The following is a 24,424-nucleotide window of genomic DNA, read 5'->3' on the forward strand; positions in this document are numbered from 1 at the left end:
GTCAAGGTCATGAGATGGAACCCCCTCCCCCGCCCCGTTCTGGGCGTGGGGCATCCTTAGGATTCTCTCTCTCCCTCTGCCCCTCCCCACCTCCCGCGTGCACACTCTCTCTCTACAAAATAATATTAATAATAATTTTAAAAAATAAAATCTTTTAAAAAAATGGGGGGTAAGGAATCTGAATGTGTTTTGTTAACTCTCAAGGGCTGGGTAGATGTGAAGAACTGAACTGGAGTGCCCCGCACAGTGCTTTGGCAAAAACGTATGGTAGGCACTCAATAGATGTCTGCTGAATGAATGTGAAAGCAAATGAGTCATCGAGGGAGAGATCATCTTGTTCTGGCTGGTGAGGGACCTGGAACCCATTTCTCCCCCATACTGGCCTTCCCCAGTCACTGGAAGATTTGTTCCAGCAGGGTGTGGCTTCCGGCGACCCCGCCCCCCCAAACCACGCCCCTCCCTTCAACTCCGGCTCGCTGATGGCGAGGAATTTTGGCCCACGGGCGAAGCCGTAGCCGCAGTCTCCTCGGGCGTCCGCATCCCGGAAGCCGGGAAGCCTGGTGTCCAGGATCCCGCGCGGAGGTCCACGATGTCGGAGGGCGAAACTAGACAGAGCGAAGACTCCCCGCAGGCCGGCGCGGTGACAGTCAGCGACGTCCAGGAGCTCATACGGCGCAAGGAGGAGATCGAGGCGCAGATCAAAGCCAATTATGACGTGCTGGAGAGCGTGAGTGTGGGCTCGGGGCTCCCGGGCGGCCGTGGAGGGGAGCCCAGGCCCTCCTGACCTGGGAGGATTGGGAGGCCGGGGCGGTCTGCGTTTGAGCTCTTCGCAGTGGGTCTCTCCCTCCCTGGCAGGCCCAAAGCGCGGCAACTGCGGCCTCTGTCGGCAGCAGGCGGGAGGCAAATAACATTAGCAACTAAGAGCAATGGGTGTTGGTATTACTGCAAGCGTTTATGGAGCCCTTCCCGTGTGCCGGGCGCTGTTTTAATTGCTTTACATTGGGTAGCTCGTTTAACCCTCGCAGCAACCTTTTGAGGTGAGTTCTATTATTCCCTCCATTTTAGGGATGAGGAAACAAGAGGGGTTACTTAACTTAAACCTGACTCAGGCCGCAGGGCTAATAAATTTGTAGAGGCAGGGTGATAATCACCACCATCGTCAGTCCTTGTTGAACGTGTACCAGAAGATCTGTGCTTTGCTAACCCACTTCACGTCAGAACTTCTTAAACTTTCACGTGTTTGGCAAGCCCCTGGGGATCTGTTAAAATTCAGTTTCTGACGAGGACGGGGCGCGCAGGTGCAGTTGCTGTATTTCTAGCAAATTCCCAGCAATGTTGATGCTACCGCTCGAAAGACCGAGCTTTGAGTGACAGGTAAGGCTCATTATCATCGGGAACTGAGGCCCAGGGTGAGGCAAACCCTTGTCTAGGGTCACGTAGCTAGGAAGTGGCCTAGTTCCCAGGTCCATCTGACTCCCAAACTGGTAGTTTTTCTTACGACAATTGGTGTAAAATCACAAATCAATTTGCAGAGGAAGAAGAAATTAAATGCATCCTATGTAGGGTGGATGGAATGCATTTGAGGTGATGGGAGTAAAATGGAAGCATCAAATGGAGGCCAGGGTACCATTTTACTGGGTGCTGATTATATGCCTGAAGGGTGCTCGTCTGTGTGTGTTATATCACGAAATCCACACAACCACCCTGTGAAGTTAGTATGTTACCCTGAGGCTCAGAAAGGGGAGGTCACTTGCTTAGGGTCACAAAATGGGATTCAGATCTCAGGCCTGTTGAATCCAGAACTTGTGTTTTCAAGCATTACGATAACAATTTTCCAAACTTTATTTTATACCTCAAACAGGATGCTGTATCCATAATACCTCCTGTATTGCTGTTTCCTTGGTATTTTTCTTTATGTTGATCCACTTTTTTACTTATCTTAAATGGAAATTTTATAACTCTACAGCATATGAAAAAACTGGGAATTTTTTCCCTTGCATATAAGATAAAAATGCATATCAAGGTGACATAATATGTTCATTCTTTTTTACTAGCTACCATTGCTGGCTGAAAGCTTTAAGCCTGAAGCCCTGCTCTGTGATTATTTTTTTAAAAAAGGGGGAGAGCTAAAACTGTAAATCTGTTAGAATAAAAGATAGGAGTAAATTTTTGTGACCTTGGATCAGGCAAAGCCTTCTTAGATGTGATGCCAAAATCACAAGCAACGAAAGAAAAAAATAGATAAATTGGACTTCATCAGAATTTAAAACGTGTGTCTCAAAAGACACAGTCAAGAGAGGGAGAGAAGACAGTTCGCCAAATGGGAGAGGATATTTGCAGATACCTAACAAGGGGTGTAGAAAATACGAAGAACTCTTCCATATCAATCCTAAAAAAGGCAAATAACTTGATTTAAAAAATCGGCCAAAGACCTTAACAGACGGCTCACCAAAGATCTATAGATGGCAAATAAGCGTATGGAAAGACACTCCAGGTCATATGTCATCAGAGAAATGCAAGTTAACAACCACGAGGTACTACTACATAGGTGTCAGAATGGCCAGTATTCACAGTTCCAACTCCAGATGCTGTTGAGGATGTGGAGGAGCTCAATTCATTCAGTGCTGGTGGGAATGCAAAAGTAGGACAGTTTCTTTTCTTTTCTTTTCTTTTTTTTAAAGATGTTTATTTATTTATCAGAGAGAGAGACAGAGGCAGGCAGAGGGAGAAGCAGGCTCCTTGCTGAGCAGGGAGCCCGATGTGGGACTCAATCCCAGGACCCTGGGATCATGACCTGAGCCGAAGGCAGACGCTTAACTGACTGAGCCACCCAGGCGCCCCCAAAAGTAGGACAGTTTCTGACAAAGCCAAACACTCTCTTACCATACATTCCAGCAGTTGGGTTCCATGGTATTTACCCAAAGGAGTTGAAAAATGTGTCCACACAAAAACCTCCATGACGTTCATAGCAGCTTTTTTCATAGTTGCCAGAACTTGAAGCCACCAAGATGTCTTTGAGTTGGTGAGTAGGTAAATAAGTTGTAGTACCTCTAAACAATAGAACATTATTCAGTGCTAAAAATAAATGAGATGTCGGCAGGGTTGGTTTCTTCTGGAGGCTCTGAGGGAGAATCCGTTCCATGCCTCCGTCCTAGTTTCTGGTGGCTGCTGGCCATCCTTGGCTTGCAGTTGGATAACTCCAGTCTCTGCCCCTGGTCACTCCATCTTCTCTGTGTCTCGGATCTCCCTCTCTCCTCTGCAAGGATACCTGTCATTGGATTGAGAGCCCACCCTTAATCCAAGATGATCTCATCTCGAGAGCCTTAATTACATCTTCAAAGGTCCTTTTTTTCCAAACAAGGTCACCTTGATAGATTCTGGAGGGTTAGGACTTGGGACACATCTTTTGGGGGCCACTATTCACCCCACTGTGAATGTGCCTAGCACTGTGCTAAGCACTCTACACAGGTCAACTCATTAATTCTCACGGCAGGTGCGAAGGGAGGCGAGTACCATTATTCCCATTTTATAATTGAGGAAGCTGAGGCTTGGAGAGGGGAAGGTCTTAACCAAGGGTACCCATGTTGTACATGGCAGAACTGAGATTCAAATCAGTCTAACCGACTGGAAACTCTCTGCCCTCCATTACAGGATGCATTTCATTGCCTTTGTGCACCCTGCTCTGACTTACATAGGAAAAGACTTTAAAATGTTAAATGTATTGTTTTGAGTAGGGAATATGCGTCCATGGTCAAAATTCAAAAAGTCTACAAAAGGATAGAAAATGAAAAGTCCCTCTTCCTTCCCTGTCCCCTAGGCCACCCAGTTCCTTTCCCCAGAGGCAATTGATATCAGTGAGTCCTTCAAGGGATGAAAACCTCTTTGAAATCCCTTTGGTCCCTTTTTACTTTCTGAAAGAACCAAAGTCCTGCCACAGCTGGATGCTCTTTGGGGTTTTCACTCCCCTCCAGCTTCCAAGGCCACCAGCCAGGTATCAGCGGCTGTAGGAAGGAGGGTTTGGAGGAGTCCAGAAGGCTGGCCTTGGGGACGAAGCTCAAAAGAGTCTTTAGTTTCTGCACTGTTCCAACTTCAAAAGAGGAGAACGGATTCATTCGTTACTTGTGTTATTAAAAGTCAATAAAAAAAAATAGTGCCCCCCTCTGAGGGTGGTTGTGGGAGCGTTTGGGGAAAGTATGTGGCCTGTGCTGTGTGATTGATATGTGGCAGCTTTCATTCCTGTCGCCTTGATGATGGCTGCAAAGGGGAAAAGGTCTTGAGGACTTCGTACCTGTGAAATCTTTTTTTTTTTTTAAGATTTTATTTATTTATTTGACAGAGAGACACAGCGAGAGAGGGAACACAAGCAGGGGGAGTGGGAGAGGGAGAAGCAGGCCTCCCGCGGAGCAGGGAGCCCGATGCGGGGCTCGATCCCAGGACCCTGGGATCATGACCTGAGCCGAAGGCAGACGCTTAACGACTGAGCCACCCAGGCGCCCCGTACCTGTGAAATCTTAAGCATGTTTCTTCCCTCCAGCAAAAAGGTGTGGGGATGAACGAGCCGTTGGTGGACTGCGAGGGCTACCCCCGGTCAGACGTGGACCTGTACCAAGTTCGAACTGCAAGGCACAACATCGTCTGTGAGTGGTGTGCGTGTGCGCAGCCGATCCCCCAGCTTGCAGCAAGGGAGGCTGAGGCACATACGTGAAATCTCACTCTTCCGTATTCTCTGCTTTCCTCTCTTCCACCTTGATGGGATTAGCTCACTCTTCTCTTCCAGGGACTGAGAACTGAGGAAATGGGGTGGCCTCTAGGGTTCGAAATTTGTGGTTTCATTGTTCATTTTGTTTTTAAGGACTTCACTGTGGAAACTTTTCCGAAATGACGCTAGAAACCCAGGTCACAAATGGCTTACAATCCTAATCAGATCAGTTATGTGTTAGGAAGTACATTCACCTGGTAAGGATAGTGACCTGACTGCGGCCACTCACACAGGAGTGTTCTGCCCCTCAGTATAGCCATGTGGAGGTCACCAGTGTGGGGCCAGCCGTCAGATCCCAGGCTCTGCCATCCTTAGGACATGTCGTCCATCTTTAGGGTCACCATGTCCATGTGCCAAGCAGGAAGGAAGGCAAGGAAGAAGGTAGGAAGGGCAACAGATCCTTTGCCAGCCAGGACCCTCCCTTGAAGGATCTGTCCTGCAGGTCCACCTCTGCCTTGTTGCACTGATTTCTGTTTTCTCCTCCTTGGCCCCTCTGCCTGCAAGACACGTGGGGAATGTACCCCGTGGTGGGCCTGTCACTGTCCTAAATAAAGTCATTTCTTTGTTTATAGTTGAGGAGCAAGTTGAGAGTAGCTGTTGGGGAGTATATTAGTTTTCTGTTTCTGTTGTAACAAATACCCACAGACTTAGTGACTGCAAATGTCCCAGATTTATTGTCTTAAAATAATCAGATACCCAAATCAGTGTCGCTGGGCTAAGATCAAAGTGTTGGCAGGGCTATGTTCCTTCTGGAGGCTCTAGGGAAGAGCCTGTTTCTTTATCTTTTCCCAGCTTCTGGAGGTGCCTGTGTCCCATGGCTCAGAGCCCCTCCCGTCTCCAAAGCCGCCATCTGCACCTCCCAACCTCTGGTCCCCCATCCCACCTCTTTCACTCTCTGCCTCCCGCTTTCACTTATGAAGACCCTTGTGATCACGCTGGGCCCCCCATCTGGGTAATCCAGGATGATCTCCCCACATAGTATCCTGAACTTAACCACATCTGTAAAGCCCCCTTTGCCTTGGAAAGTAACATACGGGCAGGTTCTGGGGACTAGCACAAGAACATGTTTGGGGCCGTTATTCACCCCTGCCACAGGTGGGCAACTGGCAGCCTTTCCCCACAAAGTCCTATTAGGGGAATTTATCGTGCACATCTTTCACTTAATGACCTCTGGCTTATGGGTCTGAATCTTGATTCCATCCACAGCCTGTTTTGGTATAAGGCTGAGCTTCTCACTGGAGGCACAAGTAACCATAGGCGTGAGATACCTCTTGAGCTGCCAAGCGTCCCTCGAAGCTGCCATGTAATCATAGAACAGCATCTTCAAACATCACTTTTCCTTGTAGGTTTTGGGAAAAGAAGCATACCGTTTTTATATTGAAACAAGTGGAAGATACAGAGTAGGGAAAAACCATGGTAAGACTGGAGGGAAATTTGGGGCTTTTGGCAAAACCCTCAGACTCCCGAGGGATGTGGCCTGCTTTCCTTGGCATTTAGGATACTGAGGGAAATTGGAGAAGCAGAGCCTACCATGTGAGAGAGGGCACTGACTTATTTTTTTACAGATGGTTACCCTGATGTTCCAACACCATTTATTAAATAGCCTAGTCTTTCTCCATTAATTTGAAATGCTTGCAGTATGACACAGGAAATTTTCAGATGTATTTAGGTATCTTAGTTTTTTGCATTGTTCCGTTGATATATCTCTTTGCTAATACCTCACTTAAAAAATTTTTTTTAAGATTTTATTTATTTATTTGAGAGAGAGAGAGAGAACACAAGCCAGGAGAGGAGCAGGGGGAGAGGGAGAAGCAGGCTCCCCATTGAGCAGGGAGCCCGATGGCGGGGCTCGATCCCAGGACTCCAGGATCATGACCTGAGCCGAAGGCAGATGCTTAACTGACTGAGCCACCCAGGCGTCCCTGTCTTTTTTTTTTTTTTTTAAGTTTATTTATTTATTTTTTTAGTAATCTGTACACCCAGCAGAGAGCTTTAACTCACAACCCTGAGATCAAGAGTTGCATGCTCTTCTGACTGAGCCAGCCAGGCGCCCCAATAGCACACTATCTTAATGACTTTATTATATTTAAGAATTTGGTTGAGCAATTCTTTTTTTTTTTTTTAAGATTTTATCTATTTATTTGAGAGAGAGTGTGAGCAAGAGAGAGAGCATGAGCAGGGGGAGGGGGCAGAAGGAGAGGGAGAAGCGGACTCCCCACTGAGCTGGGAGAGTGACATGAGATTCGATCCCAGGACCCTGGGATCATGACCCGAACCGAAGGCAGACGCTTAACTGACCGAGCCACCCAGGCATCTGTGAGCAATTCTTACTGATCTTCTTTTGAAAAACTATTCTCAGAAGTTTTTTTTTTTTTTTTTTTTTAAGTAAATACACTCAGCATGGGGCTTGAACTCACTACCCCAGAGATCAAGAGTTGCATGCTTTTCTAACAGAGCCAGCCAGGCACCCCAGTTCTCCACATTTTGAATTAGCCATCAGTACTGAAAAAGAGGATTTTACCCCCATATTTCTCATCTCTAGCTTTTCTGCTGTTATTTCTCCCAGACCAAACATCACCTGCCATGTATTAGTGGACTTAGGCATCATTTTTCCTTCCAGGGGCATTAGGAGAAAAGTGAAGTCCTTACACCCAGCTCACGTCACTCATTTGCATGGCCACCACACTTGCCCCGTGTATGCATTTGAGGCTGTGGATTCAGTGGGGCGATTTCTTGCTTCTCCTCACCTTTCAAGTCTCTGTTGAAACAGTGCTGCCTTTGGAAGGCCTCCCTGATCTCCTAGACTGGCAAGGTTGGGTCCTGGCTGGCTCGCCCTCAGCAACAGTCATCAGATGTTACAGTAATGACTTGTTCCTGAGCAGCTTTCCTTGCTGGACTGTGAGCGTCATGATGGTGGCCCTCTGTTGGTCACAGGTTTGTCCTCAGCCTCTAGTCCAATGTCTGGCCGGGAATAAGTGCTTGGTTACCATTCAGTGAGTGGATGTGGGAGTCTGGTGTCCTCAGCCGTTCTCCTCGTCCCCTGATGTGGCGTTCTCCTCCCAGGCTTGCAGAATGATCACCAGGCCATCATGAAGCAGGTGGAAAAGGCCCTGCACCAGCTGCATGCTCGCGACAAGGAGAAGCAGGCCCGGGACATGGCTGAGGCCCACAGAGAGGCCATGAGCCGCAACCAGGGCCAGAGGGAGGGCCTCAGCCCCCCTCAGGCCTTCGCCAAAGTGAACGGCATCAGCCCTGGCTCCCCTGCCAGTATCGCGGTAAGCCAGAACCCCACCACCAAAATCCATCCCCAGAGGGTGCTGTGGGTCACGTAGCCTCGGGGTTGGTGGGACGGACCATGGGCAGACAGACCCATTGTCTCTCCATGCTGCAGCTGGACTCCACCCACTTACTTAGCAAGCACTGGCTGAGCCCTGGGGGCCCAGCCCTGTGCCGGGGCCAGGGTTTTGGAGAGGAGTCAGCCCCTGCTGCTCGCTAACCTGGTCAGGGAGGGGCCCTGAGACACAAGGTAGAAGGTGATAATTATTCCGAGAGAGGGAAAGAGGATCTCTTGGGCTTATTTCAGCCGGGCACTAAGTAGTAGACATGAGAAGGACAACAGTAGCTGCCATTTACTGAGTCCTTGCTTTGCACCAGCTGTCTGCCAAGCGAGTTCTAGATCTTACCTGGCATATTTTTAAAAGTTTAAAACAGCTTTATTGAGGAACTGTTCACACACCATAAAATTTACCCATTTGAACTATACAATTCCGTGGCTTTTAGTGTATTCACAGAGCTGTTCATCCATCACTGCAAGCGGTTTTAGAACATTTTCATTATTCTGAAAAGAAACCCTAAACCGATTAGCCATCCCCCCCAATCCCATCCCCCCCCCATCCCCTTGCAACCACCAGTCTGCTTTCTGTCTATGAATTTGCCTATTTTGGATACTTCATATAAATGGAATCATATATGACCCTTTATGACTGGCTTTTCCCACTTAGTATCATGTGTTCAGGGTTCATCTGTGATAGAACGTGTATCTCTATTTGTTTCTTTTTTTATGGCCGGGTAATATTCTTTTGTGTGGATATGTCCCATCAATTTTATCCATTCATCAGTTCATGAACATTTGGTTTCTGTCTTTCGGCTATTATGAATAATGTGACCCTGAACATCATGTTCAAGTTTTTATGTGGCTATGTAGTTAATACTTAATCCCACAGCCACCTTCTGGGGTAGGCACTGATCTTAACCCCATTTTACCCATGAACAAAGCCTCTAAGACCTGAAGTAACTGGTGCCAGGACACGTAGCTCCTCAGCTATGGAACTGGGTCCTGAACCCAGGTCCTGCCGGAAGTCTCTAATGATCACAAATGGTAAGTTATACGTGAGCTTCGTTTGACTTGCTACTCTATGCACAGCATGTAGCACAGGGCTGTAGTTGGCCCACGACAAATATTTGTTGAAGGAATGAATGAATCATGATCTGTGTTCTTAGAATGAAAGGATCACACTAGTCCTTGGTCAGCCTTGTGCCTGTGGCTGTTTGTCTGGGGACCTCTAGGGCAAACCTGCCTAAATTCTGACCCCTGAACAATATAGGCCCAGATTAGCCTGCCTCTTCTCGCCCCTCACCCCAGAAGACAGCATTTGGCTTTTCCCCCACTTTCTTTACGACCTGTACCACCACCAGCTTTTATCAGACATTGGGCAGATCTGCCCCCCTTTTACTAGATCTGTCCTAGAAGGAATCCCCAGGAGGAGGTGGCCCAATTACCCACCGCCACCGCCCTCCATGTGAGGTAGCTAAATCCCTGACCTCTTTGCTTTGTGCCTGCCTCTCTTCCCGGCAGAAAACAAGCTCTTGGCCTGGACGTTCAGTTGGGCATGGAAGGGTAAAAAACACCAGAAGCACATTTAACCTCTACCCTGGTTTTCTATTTTCTCTTCTCTCTTTAGGGTCTGCAAGTGGATGACGAGATTTTGGAGTTTGGTTCTGTGAACACCCAAAACTTCCAGTCTCTGCATAACATTGGCAGTGTGGTGCAGCACAGTGAGGGGGTGAGTTGGAGGTCACATCTAGTCAGTAACCCTAGAATTGCCCGGGGCCAGGAATTGTCACTGGGGTCTTTGCTGCCTTCACAGAGCTGTTGCTCAGGCACAGGGCCTTTGCACTTGCTGTTCTCTCTGCCTGGAAAGCTTTTTCTCCCTTATGTCCGTCCCTTATCTTGTACAAATGACACCTGGGTGGGCCTTTGTAGCTACCCTATTATAACTATATAAATACTCCTTCCCTGCTTCCTATCCTGCTTTCATTCAACAGTATTTCTTGAAGATCTTTGCATTTTCACATACCTTGCTCTTTTGTTCTGCTGCATAGCACTCCACTGTAGGAACGGACCCCAGTTTGTCCATCCCCTGCCTTATCAGGGGACGTTTTGGTTATTTTTGGTTTTATACTAGCATGAATGGTCGTATATTCTTGTTTAAGTACTACTTCTTGATGTAAATACCAGAAAGTAGAATTATAGGCTCTCAGTGGATTATACACACTTATAGTAGGTAATCCAAAACAGTGTCACTAATTTATACCCTGACCAACAGTATGTGAGTGTATCGTATCATCCATAGTACTCTGTATTGCTGATCTTTTAACAGTTTTGCTAAAACAGCATCTTATTTTAGTTTGTATTTTCCTGATTACCAGTGAGGTTGAGTATCTTTATTTTATATGTGCATTAACGTTCATATTTTCATTTCTGTGAATTGTCTGTTTATATTTTTTCCCATTGGGTTGTCTTTTTTTTTTTTTTTAAAGGTTTTATTTATTTATTCGACAGAGAGAGCGAGAGAGTACAAGCAGGGGGAGCAGTAGAGGGAGAGGAAGAAGCAGGCCTCCCGCCGAGCAGGGAGCCTGACGTGGGGCTGGATCCCAGGATCCTGCGATCAGGACCTGAGCCGAGGGCAGACGCTTAACCATCTGAGCCACCCAGGCAGCCCCCCCCATTGGGTTGTCTTTTAAAAAAAATTGATTTGTAGGAATTTTTTAACATACTCCAGATACGAAACCTTTGCCTGTTTTCATGCTATGTATGTTTCTCCTGATTAGCTCCTTGTCTTTTTTTCTTTTTTTTTTAAGATTTTATTTATTTATTTGACAGAGAGAGTGAGAGAGCACAAGCAGGGGGAACAGTAGAGGGAGAGGGAGAAGCAGGCTCCCCGCCAAGCAGGGAGCCCGATGCGGGGCTCGATCCCAGGACCCTGAGATCAGGACCTGAGCCGAAGGCAGACGCTTAACCATCTGAGCCACCCAGGCGCCCTTGCTCCTTGTCTTTTAACTTAGTTTATGGTGACTGATTACTTGGAAGGTTTTTTTTTTTTTTTAAGTTACTTAGATAACGATTTTGTTAAATTTGTTAATATTACAAGGTCTTCCCTGCCAAAACCGTACCTGAGAATTTAAGGAAATACGGGACAGTACATGGTAGCAAAGCACAGTTCAAGCAGGAATACGTTAGAAGTGATTCATGTGCAGTTTGACAGTTTCAGTCCTTGAAAATATAATAAGGGTTGGGATTCAAAATTGGCTGCAGTCTTCCAGTTTCTGGAATAGTACTCCTTTATTTTATTTATTTATTTATTTATTTAAGATTTTGTTTATTTGAGAGAGAGAGAATGAGAGATCAAGAGCACATGAGAGGGGAGAGGGTCAGAGGGCGAAGCAGACTCCCTGCCGAACAGGGAGCCCAATGCGGGACTTGATCCAGGGACTCCAGGATCATGACCTGAGCCAAAGGCAGTCGCTTAACCAGCTGAGCCACCCAGGCGCCCGAGAATAGTTCTCCTTTAAATAGCATTTCCACCTGATCACCTCAGCTCATGGCTCAGTAATGTAACTTTAACAAAAGTTATCTTGGCAAAGATCCACACTTTGCAGGAGAAATGTGGGACTCAAAGTCTACAGAAATTATCTACGGAAGTTTTTCATTCCCAAATGAAATGTTCGGTTTAACCCACAGTTCTTGGTTTGTCTTGTGCCCGCTCAGCTGCTTGGCTGTGCTGCTCATCCACGTGTAACTCGTCTGAAGGCAGGCACTGGGCCGAAACACAGTTGGCTGGTGCCCGTGCCCCAGCCAGAGAGGTCAGGCCTTCATTTCTGCACCGACACCTCCAGCAAATCTGTACTTGCATGGAAGTTCAAAATTCTGATTTTGACAAATTCATCAGTTTTTTGCTTTATGGCTTTTGTATTTTGTGTCTGCTCAAAGAAGTTCTTCTCATACTTTTATTGATTTGTTTTTAGTTTTTCTTTAATCCATCTGGAATTGATCTATTATTATTATTTATTATTATTTATTTATTTTTAGAGAGAGAGAGAGAGCCAGGGGGAGGGGCAGAGGGAGAGAGAGAATCTTTGGCAGGCTCCACGCCCAGCGTGGAGCCCAACATGGGGCTCAGTCTCATAACCCTGAGATCATAACTTGAGCCAAGATCAAGAGTCGGCTGCTTAACTGACTGAGCCAGCCAGGTGCCCCAATCTTCTATTATTTTTTTATAGTGGTTTTGAGGTATAATTCACATACCATACAGTTCCCCCATTTAAAGTGCATATCTCAGGGCACTTGGCTGGCTCAGTCGGTGAGTGCCTTTTGATCTTGGGGTTGTGAATTTGAGCTCCACATGGGGTGTAGAGATTACTGAAAAAAATAAAATCTTTAAAAAAAAAAAAACCCTTCAGGGGCACCTGGGTGGCTCAGTCGTTAAGCATCTGCCTTCGGCTCAGGTCATGATCTCAGGATCCTGGGATCGAGCCCCACATCGGGCTCCTTGCTCAGTGGGAAGCCTGCTTCTCCCTCTCCCACTTCCCCTGCTTGTGTTCCTGCTCTCACTGTGTCTCTCTCTGCCAAATAAATAAATAAAATCTTTTAAAAAAACAAAACCCTGCATAGCTCAGTGGTTTTTAGTATATTCATAGAACTGTGCATCCATCACCACAATCAGTTTTAGAACATTTTCACACCTCGAAAATCAACTCCATACCCATTACCGGTCACTCCCATCCCCCTACCCACCAACCCCTAAAGCACTAAACTTTTTGTCTCTATGGATCTGCTTATTCTGGACATTTCATATAAATGGGATCGTATAATACATGATATTTTGTGATTAACTTCCTTTTTTTAGCATCACGTTTTCAAGGTTCATCCATGTTGTAGCAGGTTTCAGTACTTCATTCCTTTCTGTGGCTGAGTCCTATCCTATTGTATGGATATACATTACTTACCCATTTTATTTATCCATTCGTCAGTTGATGAGTATTGGGTTTGGTTCCACTTCTTGGCTATTGTGAATAATACTTCTGTGAACATTCATGTATAAGATACTGTGTGGACATTTGTTGTATATACAGCAACTTAGTATATACCTCATCTGAAATTAATTTTGTGAATGGTGTGAGGTAGGGTACCAAACTTCTTTTTCCCCAGATGGACAGTAGTTGTCCCAATACCATTAGTGAATAGTTAATACTTTACCCACTCATTTCTGTTGCCACCTGTTATATGTCAAATTCCTATAAGTGGAATTCTTTTTTTTTTTTTAAAGATTTTATTTATTTATTTGACAGAGCGAGAGAGAGAGAGCACAAGCAGGGGGAGTGGGAGAGGGAGAAGCAGGCTCTCCACTGAGCAGAGAACCCGATGTGGTGCTCGATCCCAGGACCCTGGGATCATGACCTGAGCTGAAGGCAGACACCTAACGACTGAACCACTCAGGTGCCCCTATAAGTGGGATTCTTATTCTTTGTTATCCATTGGTCTGTTTGATTTGAACCTTTCTGGGGTTCCCTGGAACAAATCCATTTGTTCTTTATCAGCTGCTGCTGCTTCTTTTTTAAGATTTTATTTATTTATTTGAGAGAGAGAGAGCATGAGTGGGGGAGGGGGACAGAGGGAGAGGAGAAGCAGGCTCCCTGCTGAGTGTGGACCCTGATGCGGGGCTTGACCCAGGACCCTGCGACCATGACCTGAGCCAAAGGCAGATGCTTAATGACAGCCACCCAGGCGCCCCTATCAGCTTCTTTCTAACCTATCGCCATAAAGGGTGTATTAGTTGTTTATTGTTGAGTAAAAAAGTCATTGTAAACTTAGCAGCTTAAATTTATTATCTCTCACAGTTTCTGAGGGTTGGACATCCAGGAGTGTTTTAGCTGGGTGTTTCTGGCTTACGGTCTCATGAGGTTGTAGTCAAGATGTTGGCAGCAGCTGCGGTCATCTGAAGGCTTGACTGAGGTTAGAAAATCTGTTTCCAAGATGCCTCACTCACATGGCTGATGGCACATCAGTTCCTTGTTGCTCTGGCCTCTCCGTAGTGCTGCTGGGAGTGTCCTCACAACATGGCTGCTTCCCCCAGAGTGAGCCGTCCAAGCGAGAGCAGAGAGGAGGCCACGGAGCCACCTTTGACCCAGTGTCTGAACACGCACATTTTCATTTCCACATCATTCTGTTCATTAGAAGGGGCTCACCAAGTCCAGTCCACACTCAAAGGTAGGGGAATTAGCCTTTACCTCTTGAAGGAATATCAAAGAATTTATGGGCATTTTCTAGAACCCACCACGCAGGGTTTCTGTTTTCTCTACTTGCTCAGTTACCACTTGTCCAGTTTCTGTTGGCTTTTCATTTTGGTGCCTTCTCTCATCTGTGCAGTCTCTTTCCATGTGATTTATTTGTCCTGTGGTATTGTTCCTTTGTTACCCCTTGGCTGTCCTGTCATTGTGTTAGTGAGGGTTCTAGATGTAGGTTTGTTCTGTTATGTTTACCCAGAGTATCTCTTGCTTTTTCACTCCTTTTCCCCAGGCTTTCCTAGTGTTATGGTTTTCTCACGTGTCTTGCACACCTTACTGCACACACTTCTAAACTTTGCAGTTGCCTGGGCTCATTGTTACTGGTTTATTTTGTAAATATGTCTCTTGTTCTGGAAGAGGTAATACATACACATGTTTAAGACCAAATCAAAGAACATGTAATGAAAAATCTGTCTCTCCTCCAGAGGTAGCCACTTTGCAGCTGTGTGTCCTTCTGGGGTCGGTCTGTTCATATACCAGCATATAGAGCTATTGGCTATTTTTATTAAGGTGTAATTTACCTACAGCAAAATTCACCCCTTACAGTGTTTGATACTGGGAATTTTGACACATGTACATAGTCTGGTAACTGCCACTGTAATGAAGATACAGAGCAATTCTGTCATCCTCCCCAAAATGGCCTCATATCCTTTTGTGGTTAACCCCTCCCCCAGCCCTCACCCCACACAGCCACCAATCTGTGCTCCATCCCTACAGTTTTACCTTTTCAAGAATGTCCTATAAATGGAACTGCACAGTATGGATGGCCTTTTAAATCTGGCTTCTTGCACTTCTGAGATTCTTCCACATTGTTGTGTGTGTCTGTTGTTCGCTCCTTTTTACTGCTCAGTAGCGCTCCACTGCGTAGATGAATGCCAGATGGTTTACCCATTTACCAGTGAGGGGCATTTAGGTTGTTTCCAGTTTTTGGTGATTAGCAATAACAGCTACTGATTTTTAGTCTGTCTTTTCTAGTTAAATATATTCTTAAGCTCTTCATAGATCTGTGAATCCTTTTTTTTCTTATTGAGGTGTAATCGACATATAACATTATGTTAGTTACGAGTGTACAGCATAATGATTCAGTATTTTTATATGTTACAAAATGATCATCACGATAAGTCTAGTTAACAGCCATCACCGTAGTTACAGTTTTTTTTCTTGTGATGAGAACTTTTAAAAAGGTTTACTCTCTTAGCAACTTTCAAATAGGCAATACAATATTATTATGAACTATCATGCACAGCATGGTGACTATAGTTAATAACACTATGAATCCTTTTTTACAGAAGTAGTTACTGAACATTTTTAAGCAATAGCACCTTTTCTCAAATGAAATTTCTTGGGGAATTCCAATATATCAAACAGATAAAAGCTAAGCTGCTGGGGTGGGGAGTCCTCACCCCCTCAGGGCCCTGGATCCTCCTGGAACCAGAGTCCAACTTGAGAATCAAGGGTCAGCTTTGTGACTTTAGAAAAATGATACAAAAAACCCCACCACATTCTGTTGTTAGGTATTTAGGTAGTTTCCAATTTTATGGAAACCTGGAAATTAATACTCTTTTTTTTTTTTTTTTTTAAGATTTTGTTTATTTGACAGAGAAAGAGACAGGGAACATGAGCAGGGGGGTGGGAGAGGGAGAAGCACACTTCCCACTGAGCAGGGAGCCTGATGCGGGGTTCGATCCCAGGACCCTGAGATCATGACCTGAGTCAAAGGCAGACACTTTAACGACTGAGCCACCCAGGCGCCCCTGGAAATGAATACTCTTGTAGACAAATCTCTCTTTCTTTTGGTGTCTTCCCAAAGCTCAGTTTCTGCATCAAATGCATGCAGTTTCAAAGGAAAAAAGAAAATCTTAAATTAAAAAAGAGTCATCTTTATTATAAACAACACATGTCGTATTGAGCTGTGGAAAGGAATGGAGTCCTGACATGCTATAACATGGATGAACCTTGAAAGGATTTGTGCTAAGTAAAAGAAGCCAGACACAAAGGGCTGCGTATTTTAGAATTCTGTTGATGTGAAGTGTCCAGAACAGGCAGATCCGCAGAGACAGGAAGCATGTTGGTGGTTGGTCGCCCCGAGCTGAGTGGAGGCTGGAATGGGGACTGACTGCTAATGGGTGCAGGGGTCCTTTTGGGTGATGAAAATGTTCTTCAATCAGGTAGTAGTCATGTTTGTACAAATGTCTGAATATAAAACCCACTGAATTGTATACTTTAAAATGGGTTTATTGTATATGAATTATATCGCAAATAAATAAAAATAATATATTTTTAGTGTAAAGCATCAGGTAGGGCAAACGTTTTGGAAGAAAGTCCTGGGTCTGTCCCTTCTAAGTCCCTTCCGTGCTCTGTTTGAGTGCTGGACTAGAGCAGGAACAACACAGATGAACAGAAGGCCCTTGCCTCGGGAACACTTTGGTGGGGAAGACAAACATTAGTCAAACATAATTATACAACCTCATGAGTGTCATGAAGGGAAAGTTCCAGAAGGCTAGGAGAGCAATGATGGGGTTAGGATAACCTTCCTGAGGACATGACCTGTGAGTGTTAGAAGCTGATCAAGGTCTGGGGTTGCCTGGCTACCTCAGTCGGTGGAGCATGCGACTCTTGATCTTGGGGTTGTGTTGGAGATTACTTAAAGAAGATAAAATCTTAAAAAAAAGTTGATCAAGGCCGGAGACTGGCAGGGAGATGGCAAGAGGAGCCTTCCAGCAGGGTCATGTCCCTGAGGGCCAGAGAAGACGGTTGGAGCCCAGAGCAAGGAGGAAGGGAGTAGGGAGGGATGAGGTGGAATTGGGAAGTTGGCAGGGGCCAGACTTCATGAGGCCTTGTGGTCCTATCAAGGTTTCGTTCTTTTTTCATGAGGAGCAGTAGAGAGCCATGCACACTTCCAAACTGAGGGTAACAAATGTAAGCAGCTTTGTGTCTTGGAAAGATTTCTCCAGATGCTAGGTAGAGAGCTGATTGGAGGGCTGACAGTTTTAGCAGCCTGGTCAAGGGGTGATGGTGACTTTGGTGAATGGGCTGGAGGTGGAAGGAAGTGGGTAAATTAGAGAGACCTTTAGGATGTAAGTATATGGGCTTTAATATGATGCCCAGCCCTGGGCATCATATTAATGATTTCTAGAACCAGAAGCACATCAATGTATCTCTCACACATTTCCTAAGTGTGGATGAATATGTCTATAGTGATTGCTTTTTGAAAAAGAAGACAGGGGAAAAAAAAAGAAAGAAAAAGAAGACAGGGGCACCTGGGTGGCTCAGTTGTTAAGCATCTGCCTTCGGCTCAGGTCTTGATCCCAGGGTCCTGGGATCGAGCCCCACATCGGGCTCCCTGCTCGGTGGGGGAGCCTGCTTCTCCCTCTCCCACTCCCCCTGCTTGTGTTCCCTCTCTCGTTGTGTCTCTCTCTCTCTGTCAAATAAATAAATAAATAAAACCTTTAAAAAGAAAGATCTGCCATAATTTTATTTATTTTTATTTTTTAAAAGATTTTATTTATTTATTTGACAGAGACACAGTGAGAAAGGGAACACAAACAGGGGGAGTGGGAGAGGGAGAAGCAGGCTTCCCGCGGAGGAGGGAGTCCGATGCGGGGCTCGATCCCAGGACCCTGGGATCATGACCTGAGCCGAAGGCAGATGCTTAATGACTGAGCCACCCAGGCACCCTGCCATAATTTTAAAAATTGTGGCAAATGGGGCGCCTGGGTGGCTCAGATGGTTAAGCATCTGCCTTCGGCTCAGGTCTTGATCCCAGGGTCCTGGGATCGAGCCCCACGTCGGGCTCCCTGGTCAACGGGGAGTCTGCTTCTCCCTCTGTCTCTCCCTCTGCTCATGCTCTCTCTCTCTGTATCTGTCTCAAATGAATAAATAAAATCTTTAAAAAAAATTGTGACAAAATATACATAACATAAAAGGTAAACACTTTAACCATTTCCAAGTGTGTAGTTCTTTGGCATTGTTCTGCAGCCATCTCCTCCATCCATCCATAGAACTTTTTCAGCTTTTCAAACTGAAACTCTGTACCTGTTAAACACTAACTTTCCATTCTCCTCTCCCCAAACCTCTGGTGACCACTAATCTGCTTTCTGTCTCTATGAATTTGCTCTCAGTGGAATTTGCACCTATCAGTGGAATCAGACACTATTTCTCCTTCTGTGGCTGGTGGATTTCACTTAGCATAATGTCCATGGTCCATTCATATTGTGTGTGTCCGAATTTCCTTCCTCTTTAAGGCTGAATAATATTCCGTTGGGTGAATAGACCACGTTTTGTTTATCCATTCGTCCATTGATGGACACTTGGTTGGCTTCCATCTTTTGACTGTTATGAATAATGCTGCTATGAATGGGGGTATACAAATACCTATTCGAGGCCCTGCTTTCAATTCTTGGGGTATATGCCAAGAGGTTTAATTGCAGGATTATGTGGGGGCTTCTGGGTAGTGCAGTCGGTTAGGCATCTGACTCTTGGTTTTGGCTCAGGTTTTGATCCTCGGGGTCATGAGATCAGGCCCCTCTTGGGGCTCCACGCACAGAGCGGTGTCGCCTTGGGACTCCCTCTGCCCTTCTCCCTGCACGCTCTCTCTCTCTCAAATAAATAAATCTTTGAAAAAAAGTTGCAGGATTATGTGGTAAGTCTTTTATCAGTTTTTTGAGGAACAGCCATACTATTTTCCACAGCGGCTGGCCATTTTGCATTCCCCCCAGCAGTGCACAAGGGCTCCAGTTTCTCCACATCCTCGCCAACTCTTGTCATTTCTGTTTTTGGATAGTAGCTGACCTAGTGGATGTGTAGTGATACCTCATTGTGGTTTTGATTTGTATTTCTTTAATGATTAGTGATGTGGAGCATCTTTTCATGTGCCTTTGGCCGTTTATTTCTCCTTTTTGGAGAAATATCTACTTGTGTTTTTTGCTTATTTTTTAATTGGGTTGTTTGCTATTGTGAGTTGTAGGAGTTCTTTACATATTCTGGATATTAATCCCTTTTCAGATATATGATTTGCCAATATTTTCTCCCATTCTGTGAGTTATTTTTCACTCTTTTTTTTTTTTTAAAGATTTTATTTATTTATTTGAGAGAGCGAGAATGAGAGAGAGAGAGAGAGAGCACATGAGGGGGGGAGGGTCAGAGGGAGAAGCAGACTCCCTGCTGAGGAGCAGGGAGCCCGCTGTGGGACTCGATCCCGGGACTCCACGATCATGACCTGAGCCGAAGGCAGTCGCTTAACCAACTGAGCCACCCAGGCGCCCTTCACTCTGTTGATATACTCTGTTGATAGTGTCCTTTGGTGCACAACGTTCTAGATTTTGATGCACTTGTAATTTGTAAGTTGCCTTCATATGTATTCTATTTTAATTTTTTATATCAAAGTAATACATACACATGGTAAAAACAAATTAATGGTACAGAAAGTTATAAAAGTAGGGGTGCCTGGGTGCTCAGTTTGTTAAACATCTGCCTTCAGCTCACGTCATGATCCCTGGGTCCTGGAATTGGACCTGGAGTCTGAGCAGGGGACCTGGAGTCTGAGCAGGGAGTACGCTTCTCCCTTTCCCTCTGCCATTCCCCCTGCTTGTGCTCTCTCACTTGCTGTCTCTCAAATAAATAAAATCTTCAAAGAAAAAAGAAAAAAAAAGATACAAAAGTAAATGTCATCTTCTTTCACTCCAAACTCCTAGTGCTTCTCTCTGCAAGTAACCATTGTTAACAGTTTTTTTGTATATCTTCCAGAAAGCTTTGTATCATGAAGCAATATATATATGCCCTTTTAGAAGGTATATTCAGGGGTGCCTGGCTCGCTCCGTTGGTAGAGCATGCAACTCTTGATCTCAGAGTGGAGAGTTCAAGCCCCACATTGGGCATGGAGCCTACTTAAAAAAGAATTTAAAAAAGAAATAAAAAATAAAAAACAGACAAACACAAAAACGTATATTCAGATGGGTTCATACTTTGCTCGTTTTGTTTTTACTAAAACTGCTTCATTCACTATGCTATATTTGAATAATACCTTATCGAGGGATATTTTGGGTGTTTTCAGGTTTTGAATTTATAAACAGTCCTAGAAGGAACACTTTGTTCATATATCATCTCGTAGTTCTGCAAAATGTATCTCATGTGTGCCTTTTTAAAGATTTTTTTTTTTTTGGTGGAGAGACGTGTTTGTCCAAGAAGACGCTACCAGTTTGTGGCCCATCGGCTGCCCCAAGAGTGTCACATCCCCCACACTCTTGACAACTGCAGGACTATGCTTAATATAAGCATCCTTACCACTCTGTTGTGCAAAAGTCAGTATCTTGGCATTTTAATCTGAATCTCTTTGAATACTAAACAGGTTGACTATAAAATGAGCTTATTTTCCTTTCAGAAACCCCTGAATGTGACAGTGATCCGCAGAGGGGAGAAACACCAGCTTAGACTTGTCCCGACCCGCTGGGCAGGAAAAGGACTGCTGGGGTAAAGTATCGTTTCTGCTCGCTGACAACGCCCTGTCAGTTGTTGCTTGAGTGTGTGTCAGCCCTAAAGCTCTGGGGAGGAAGGGAGGGGGCCACTGGGAATGAGGGTGTTCCCCAGATCACCTGTAGAAACTCCTGATAAGCACCTGCGGCAGGAATGAGATTGCAGGTATGGAGGCAGAGGGAGCCCTGGTCACTCTGGTTCTTTCAATAACTGGGCATTTGCTTTAAAAGAATTAAAGAATGCAGGTGAAACACTCAGAGGGCTCACTTTCTGGTCTTCTGAATGGAGCCACCAAACTTATGTTGTTCCTTTTCTTTTTTTCTAACAGCTGCAACATTATTCCTTTGCAAAGATGATTGTCCCTGGGGAACAGTAATAGGAAAACATCTTCCCTTGTCCTGGACGTGGGTCTGGTGGGAATTTTTTCCTTCTCTTCTCTCCCTGAAGCTTAAGGATCTGGAAGAGGCTGGAAACCTGAACTTCTGGGTGAAGGAAATGCTGTGGCCTCCCAGTGTAATCTCTTGGGATTAAGGCATTGTTAACTTGATTTGTGCTTGGCATCTTTTGCAAATTAGACCATGGCCCTAAATGGGAGTCCTCTGGATTGTGGGCCAGTGGGCGGGAGTTATTCTGGTAGGTGCTGATAGGACTTTCTTCTTTTAGGATTTTTTTTCCCCAAATAAACACAGGTTTCAGTGCTGATATGACCATGTTATCACCCCAACTGGATTTTTTAAAAAATTTTTTATTTAAATTAAATTCAGTTAACATGTAGTGCCAACTGAATTTCTTATCAACTTCTCAAACCAAAGCTTAGACAGGAATTAGAACATTCTTATAGAAAGTTGGACAGGGGTGCCTAGCTTGCTCAGTCAGTGGAGCATACAACTCTTGATTTCGAGTTGTAGGTTCAAGCCCCATGTTGGGTGTAGAGCTTATTAAAAAAAAAAAAATTGGACAGAACAAACATGAAACTTTAGTGAATGGCGTTTGCACCATCTGCATTTGCATTGTGGCATTGCTGCTCTGGATATAGAAATTACATCCTCTGGGGCCACAACTGCTCCCTTGAAGAACAGGGAAAACCAGGAAGCTCCCCGTGCAGCTACCCGCGCAGCTAAATGCAGTGTCCGCTTCCTCTTCTGTCAACCACCAGAGGGCAGCAAGCTCCGTTCGTTTCTGGAATAAAAAGCCTTGCAAATTACCTTCTAAATTGATTTTTTATAATTGAACCTCCTCATCATTCCCTCAGATCAACAGAAGTTTGTAAACTGCCAGGGTGTGCTTGATCGCTGATGGGAACCAGCAGTGTGTGCAGATCTGACTTCTTGAAAATGCTGATTCCTTCTTCCTTTTATTTTCCCTTTCACATGGCAACATGGGTTTCAGTGGTTCTTAGTGACCCTGTGTTTTACTTTCTCTCTTCACCTTATCCCAGTGTTTATTTCCCCATTTCTTGCGCACCACTTTGTGTCTCAGAGGTGGTGTGGCCCATTCTGCTGAGGCATGCCTGGGTTCCTTGGGAATGGATTTGCTTGGGTTGGATACAGAAACCAGCTTGCCCTGACAGGAGTCAACACTGGGGCGTGCTTTTCCAGCCATGGATTCTCATGCTCAGCTGGAAAACCTTCCTGTTGAGTGTGTTCCCCAAAAGTTAACATCCACATGCACCACCCCCTTGTGGCCACAGACATGCAGTGCTTACCAGCATTTGCTGTTTAAATTGTGTGTGTTCTGATTCCAAGTGTTTTCCAATCTCTTTTTATAAGCCCTAGACTATAATAAACACAGCTTGTACCATCCAGTTTGTTCCTTTTTTTTTTTTTTTTTTTTGAGGTGTATGCTTATTAATCCGCCGGCGTTGGGGCTTGGGGGTGGGGTGGGGGCGGGGAGAATCCTTGACATTCTCCTAAAATGAGAGCAGCAGTGTTCCGCGTCGGTGCCTTTGGCTGGCTTCCTGCAGGTCTCCTTTTAGAAACCTCAGGATGGTGTGTGAGATCGTAGCTGAGAGTCATTTTGAAATGATCCTAATAGGTTGAACCAAGCTGGTTTTGCAGACACATTTTGTGGTAAGAACAGCAAGATAACGTAGCCTACGTAGTGTGTCATCCCAGCCAGCTAAAATACTGCGCCCAACATGTAGTGCCTTTGAGAAAGTGCTGCGTCTCAGAGACCAGCAAATTTAGTTTGCTTTTGGCAAAGAGAATTTTACCAAACAGCTCGTACTTCGCGTCGTCAGGCCTTCAGAAAGTCAGAACTGCAGGTAGCCACCGCTGCGGCTTCTCGGGCTTCGGCGGCGCCTTGGGAAGAAGTCGGGGGAGGGAGCTGAAGAAAGTGTCGTCGGGACGAGGAAGGCTAATTTGGCCGCGGGGGCCGCAGCCGCGCCTCTCCCCGGGGACCGCCAGGGGCTGTGCCGGCCCTCCCGCTTTACGGCCGGTCGCCGTGGCGGCGGTTACCTTGGGGACGGGGCTTGGGTGGCAACCGTAGCTAGGGAGCGCGTGCAGGAGAAAGCGGCGGCCGCTGGAGGCTGCGGAGGTGACAGAGGGGTCCAGGCGGCGGGCGGGCCGGGCCTTTGAGGCCGTCGGAAGGCGAGCTCTGTGGGTCGGGGGCGGGGGCCCTGGTGCCCCGCGGGGTGGGGGGCGCTCGCCCCACCTGGGCGGGGGCCCGGGGCGGCCTCAGAGAGACCGGAGCTGGAGGAAGGAGCCGCGCCTGGGCGTTGTTCCCCCGCCCCACAGCCCCCCCCCCCCACTTTTCTCCCCTCCCCTGGACCCCCCCCCCCCCCCCCGCCCTGCGTCAAGATGCGCGGGCAAAGTTTGCAGTCCGAGCAGGCCCCGCGCTCAGGGCCCCGGGCTTGAGATCGTAGCGATGTTTTTTCAGCTGAGGAACCGAGCGTTGGAGAGGTCGGCCTCTTTCTAGCGGTGTGATCTGAGTAAGTCACTTCAACTCCCAGAGCCTCAAACTCAAGTTTGTCGGAAGAAATAAATGAGACTATGTTAGAAGGCTGTTAAACTTTGTAAACGATGGCTGCCTTTCTCAAGCCCTCTGCGGCAGCTGCGTTGAGCATTTTACGTGTCATCTCAACCCCAGAATTTATCATTTTTATTCTGCCTGTGAGCGAATTTGGACTCTGAAGGGTACAGTGACTTGCCCAAGGTCACAGAGCAAGTGAGTGGTGGAACCAGGATTCAGTGCTAGGAGAGGCCAACTGCAAAGCCCTTGCTTTTAACCACTAAGCCGCTGCTTCTGCCCTTATTTACATTATTAGAATTGTTGTTAATGCCTGGGTTGTCATTTTGCTGCCTGTGGGAATATGAATATATATAAAGTGAGTTACAATGCTCTAAAGTTATTCCTAGAAAGATGAGAGGCCCCGGCATCAATAGGCTTTAGATTTGGGACAGGCTTTCCCAGAAGTATGAGATTCTTTTCATTCCTGTGGAAAGGAACCAGAGCTGGTGGTATTGCATACTTCATCGATAGGTTAGTGCACCAGGAAATTAAAATGGGAAACAGAGGGAACTGCTGATTGTTATGGTCAAAATTTCTCTAAAGGAAACTCCACAAAGAAGA

General features: G+C 45.9%; 1 protein-coding gene across 1 annotated transcript; it reads left to right on the top strand.

The window, feature by feature from the left end:
* Window positions 1-457: 457 nt before the first annotated feature.
* On the top strand, window positions 458-22,656 carry PSMD9 (proteasome 26S subunit, non-ATPase 9). Its single transcript, XM_028116645.2, has 6 exons — window positions 458-727; window positions 4,535-4,637; window positions 7,823-8,034; window positions 9,721-9,822; window positions 20,763-20,851; window positions 21,183-22,656. The coding sequence occupies exons 1-6, from the start codon at window positions 590-592 to the stop codon at window positions 21,208-21,210; spliced, it is 672 nt and encodes a 223-aa protein (XP_027972446.1). The 5' UTR covers window positions 458-589; the 3' UTR covers window positions 21,211-22,656.
* Window positions 22,657-24,424: the final 1,768 nt, after the last annotated feature.

The sequence above is a fragment of the Eumetopias jubatus genome, unplaced genomic scaffold, assembly GCF_037043125.1.
Source record: "Eumetopias jubatus isolate StellerSeaLion01/CBP00866 unplaced genomic scaffold, mEumJub1_p1.0 scaffold_16, whole genome shotgun sequence".
Lineage (NCBI taxonomy): Eukaryota > Metazoa > Chordata > Mammalia > Carnivora > Otariidae > Eumetopias > Eumetopias jubatus.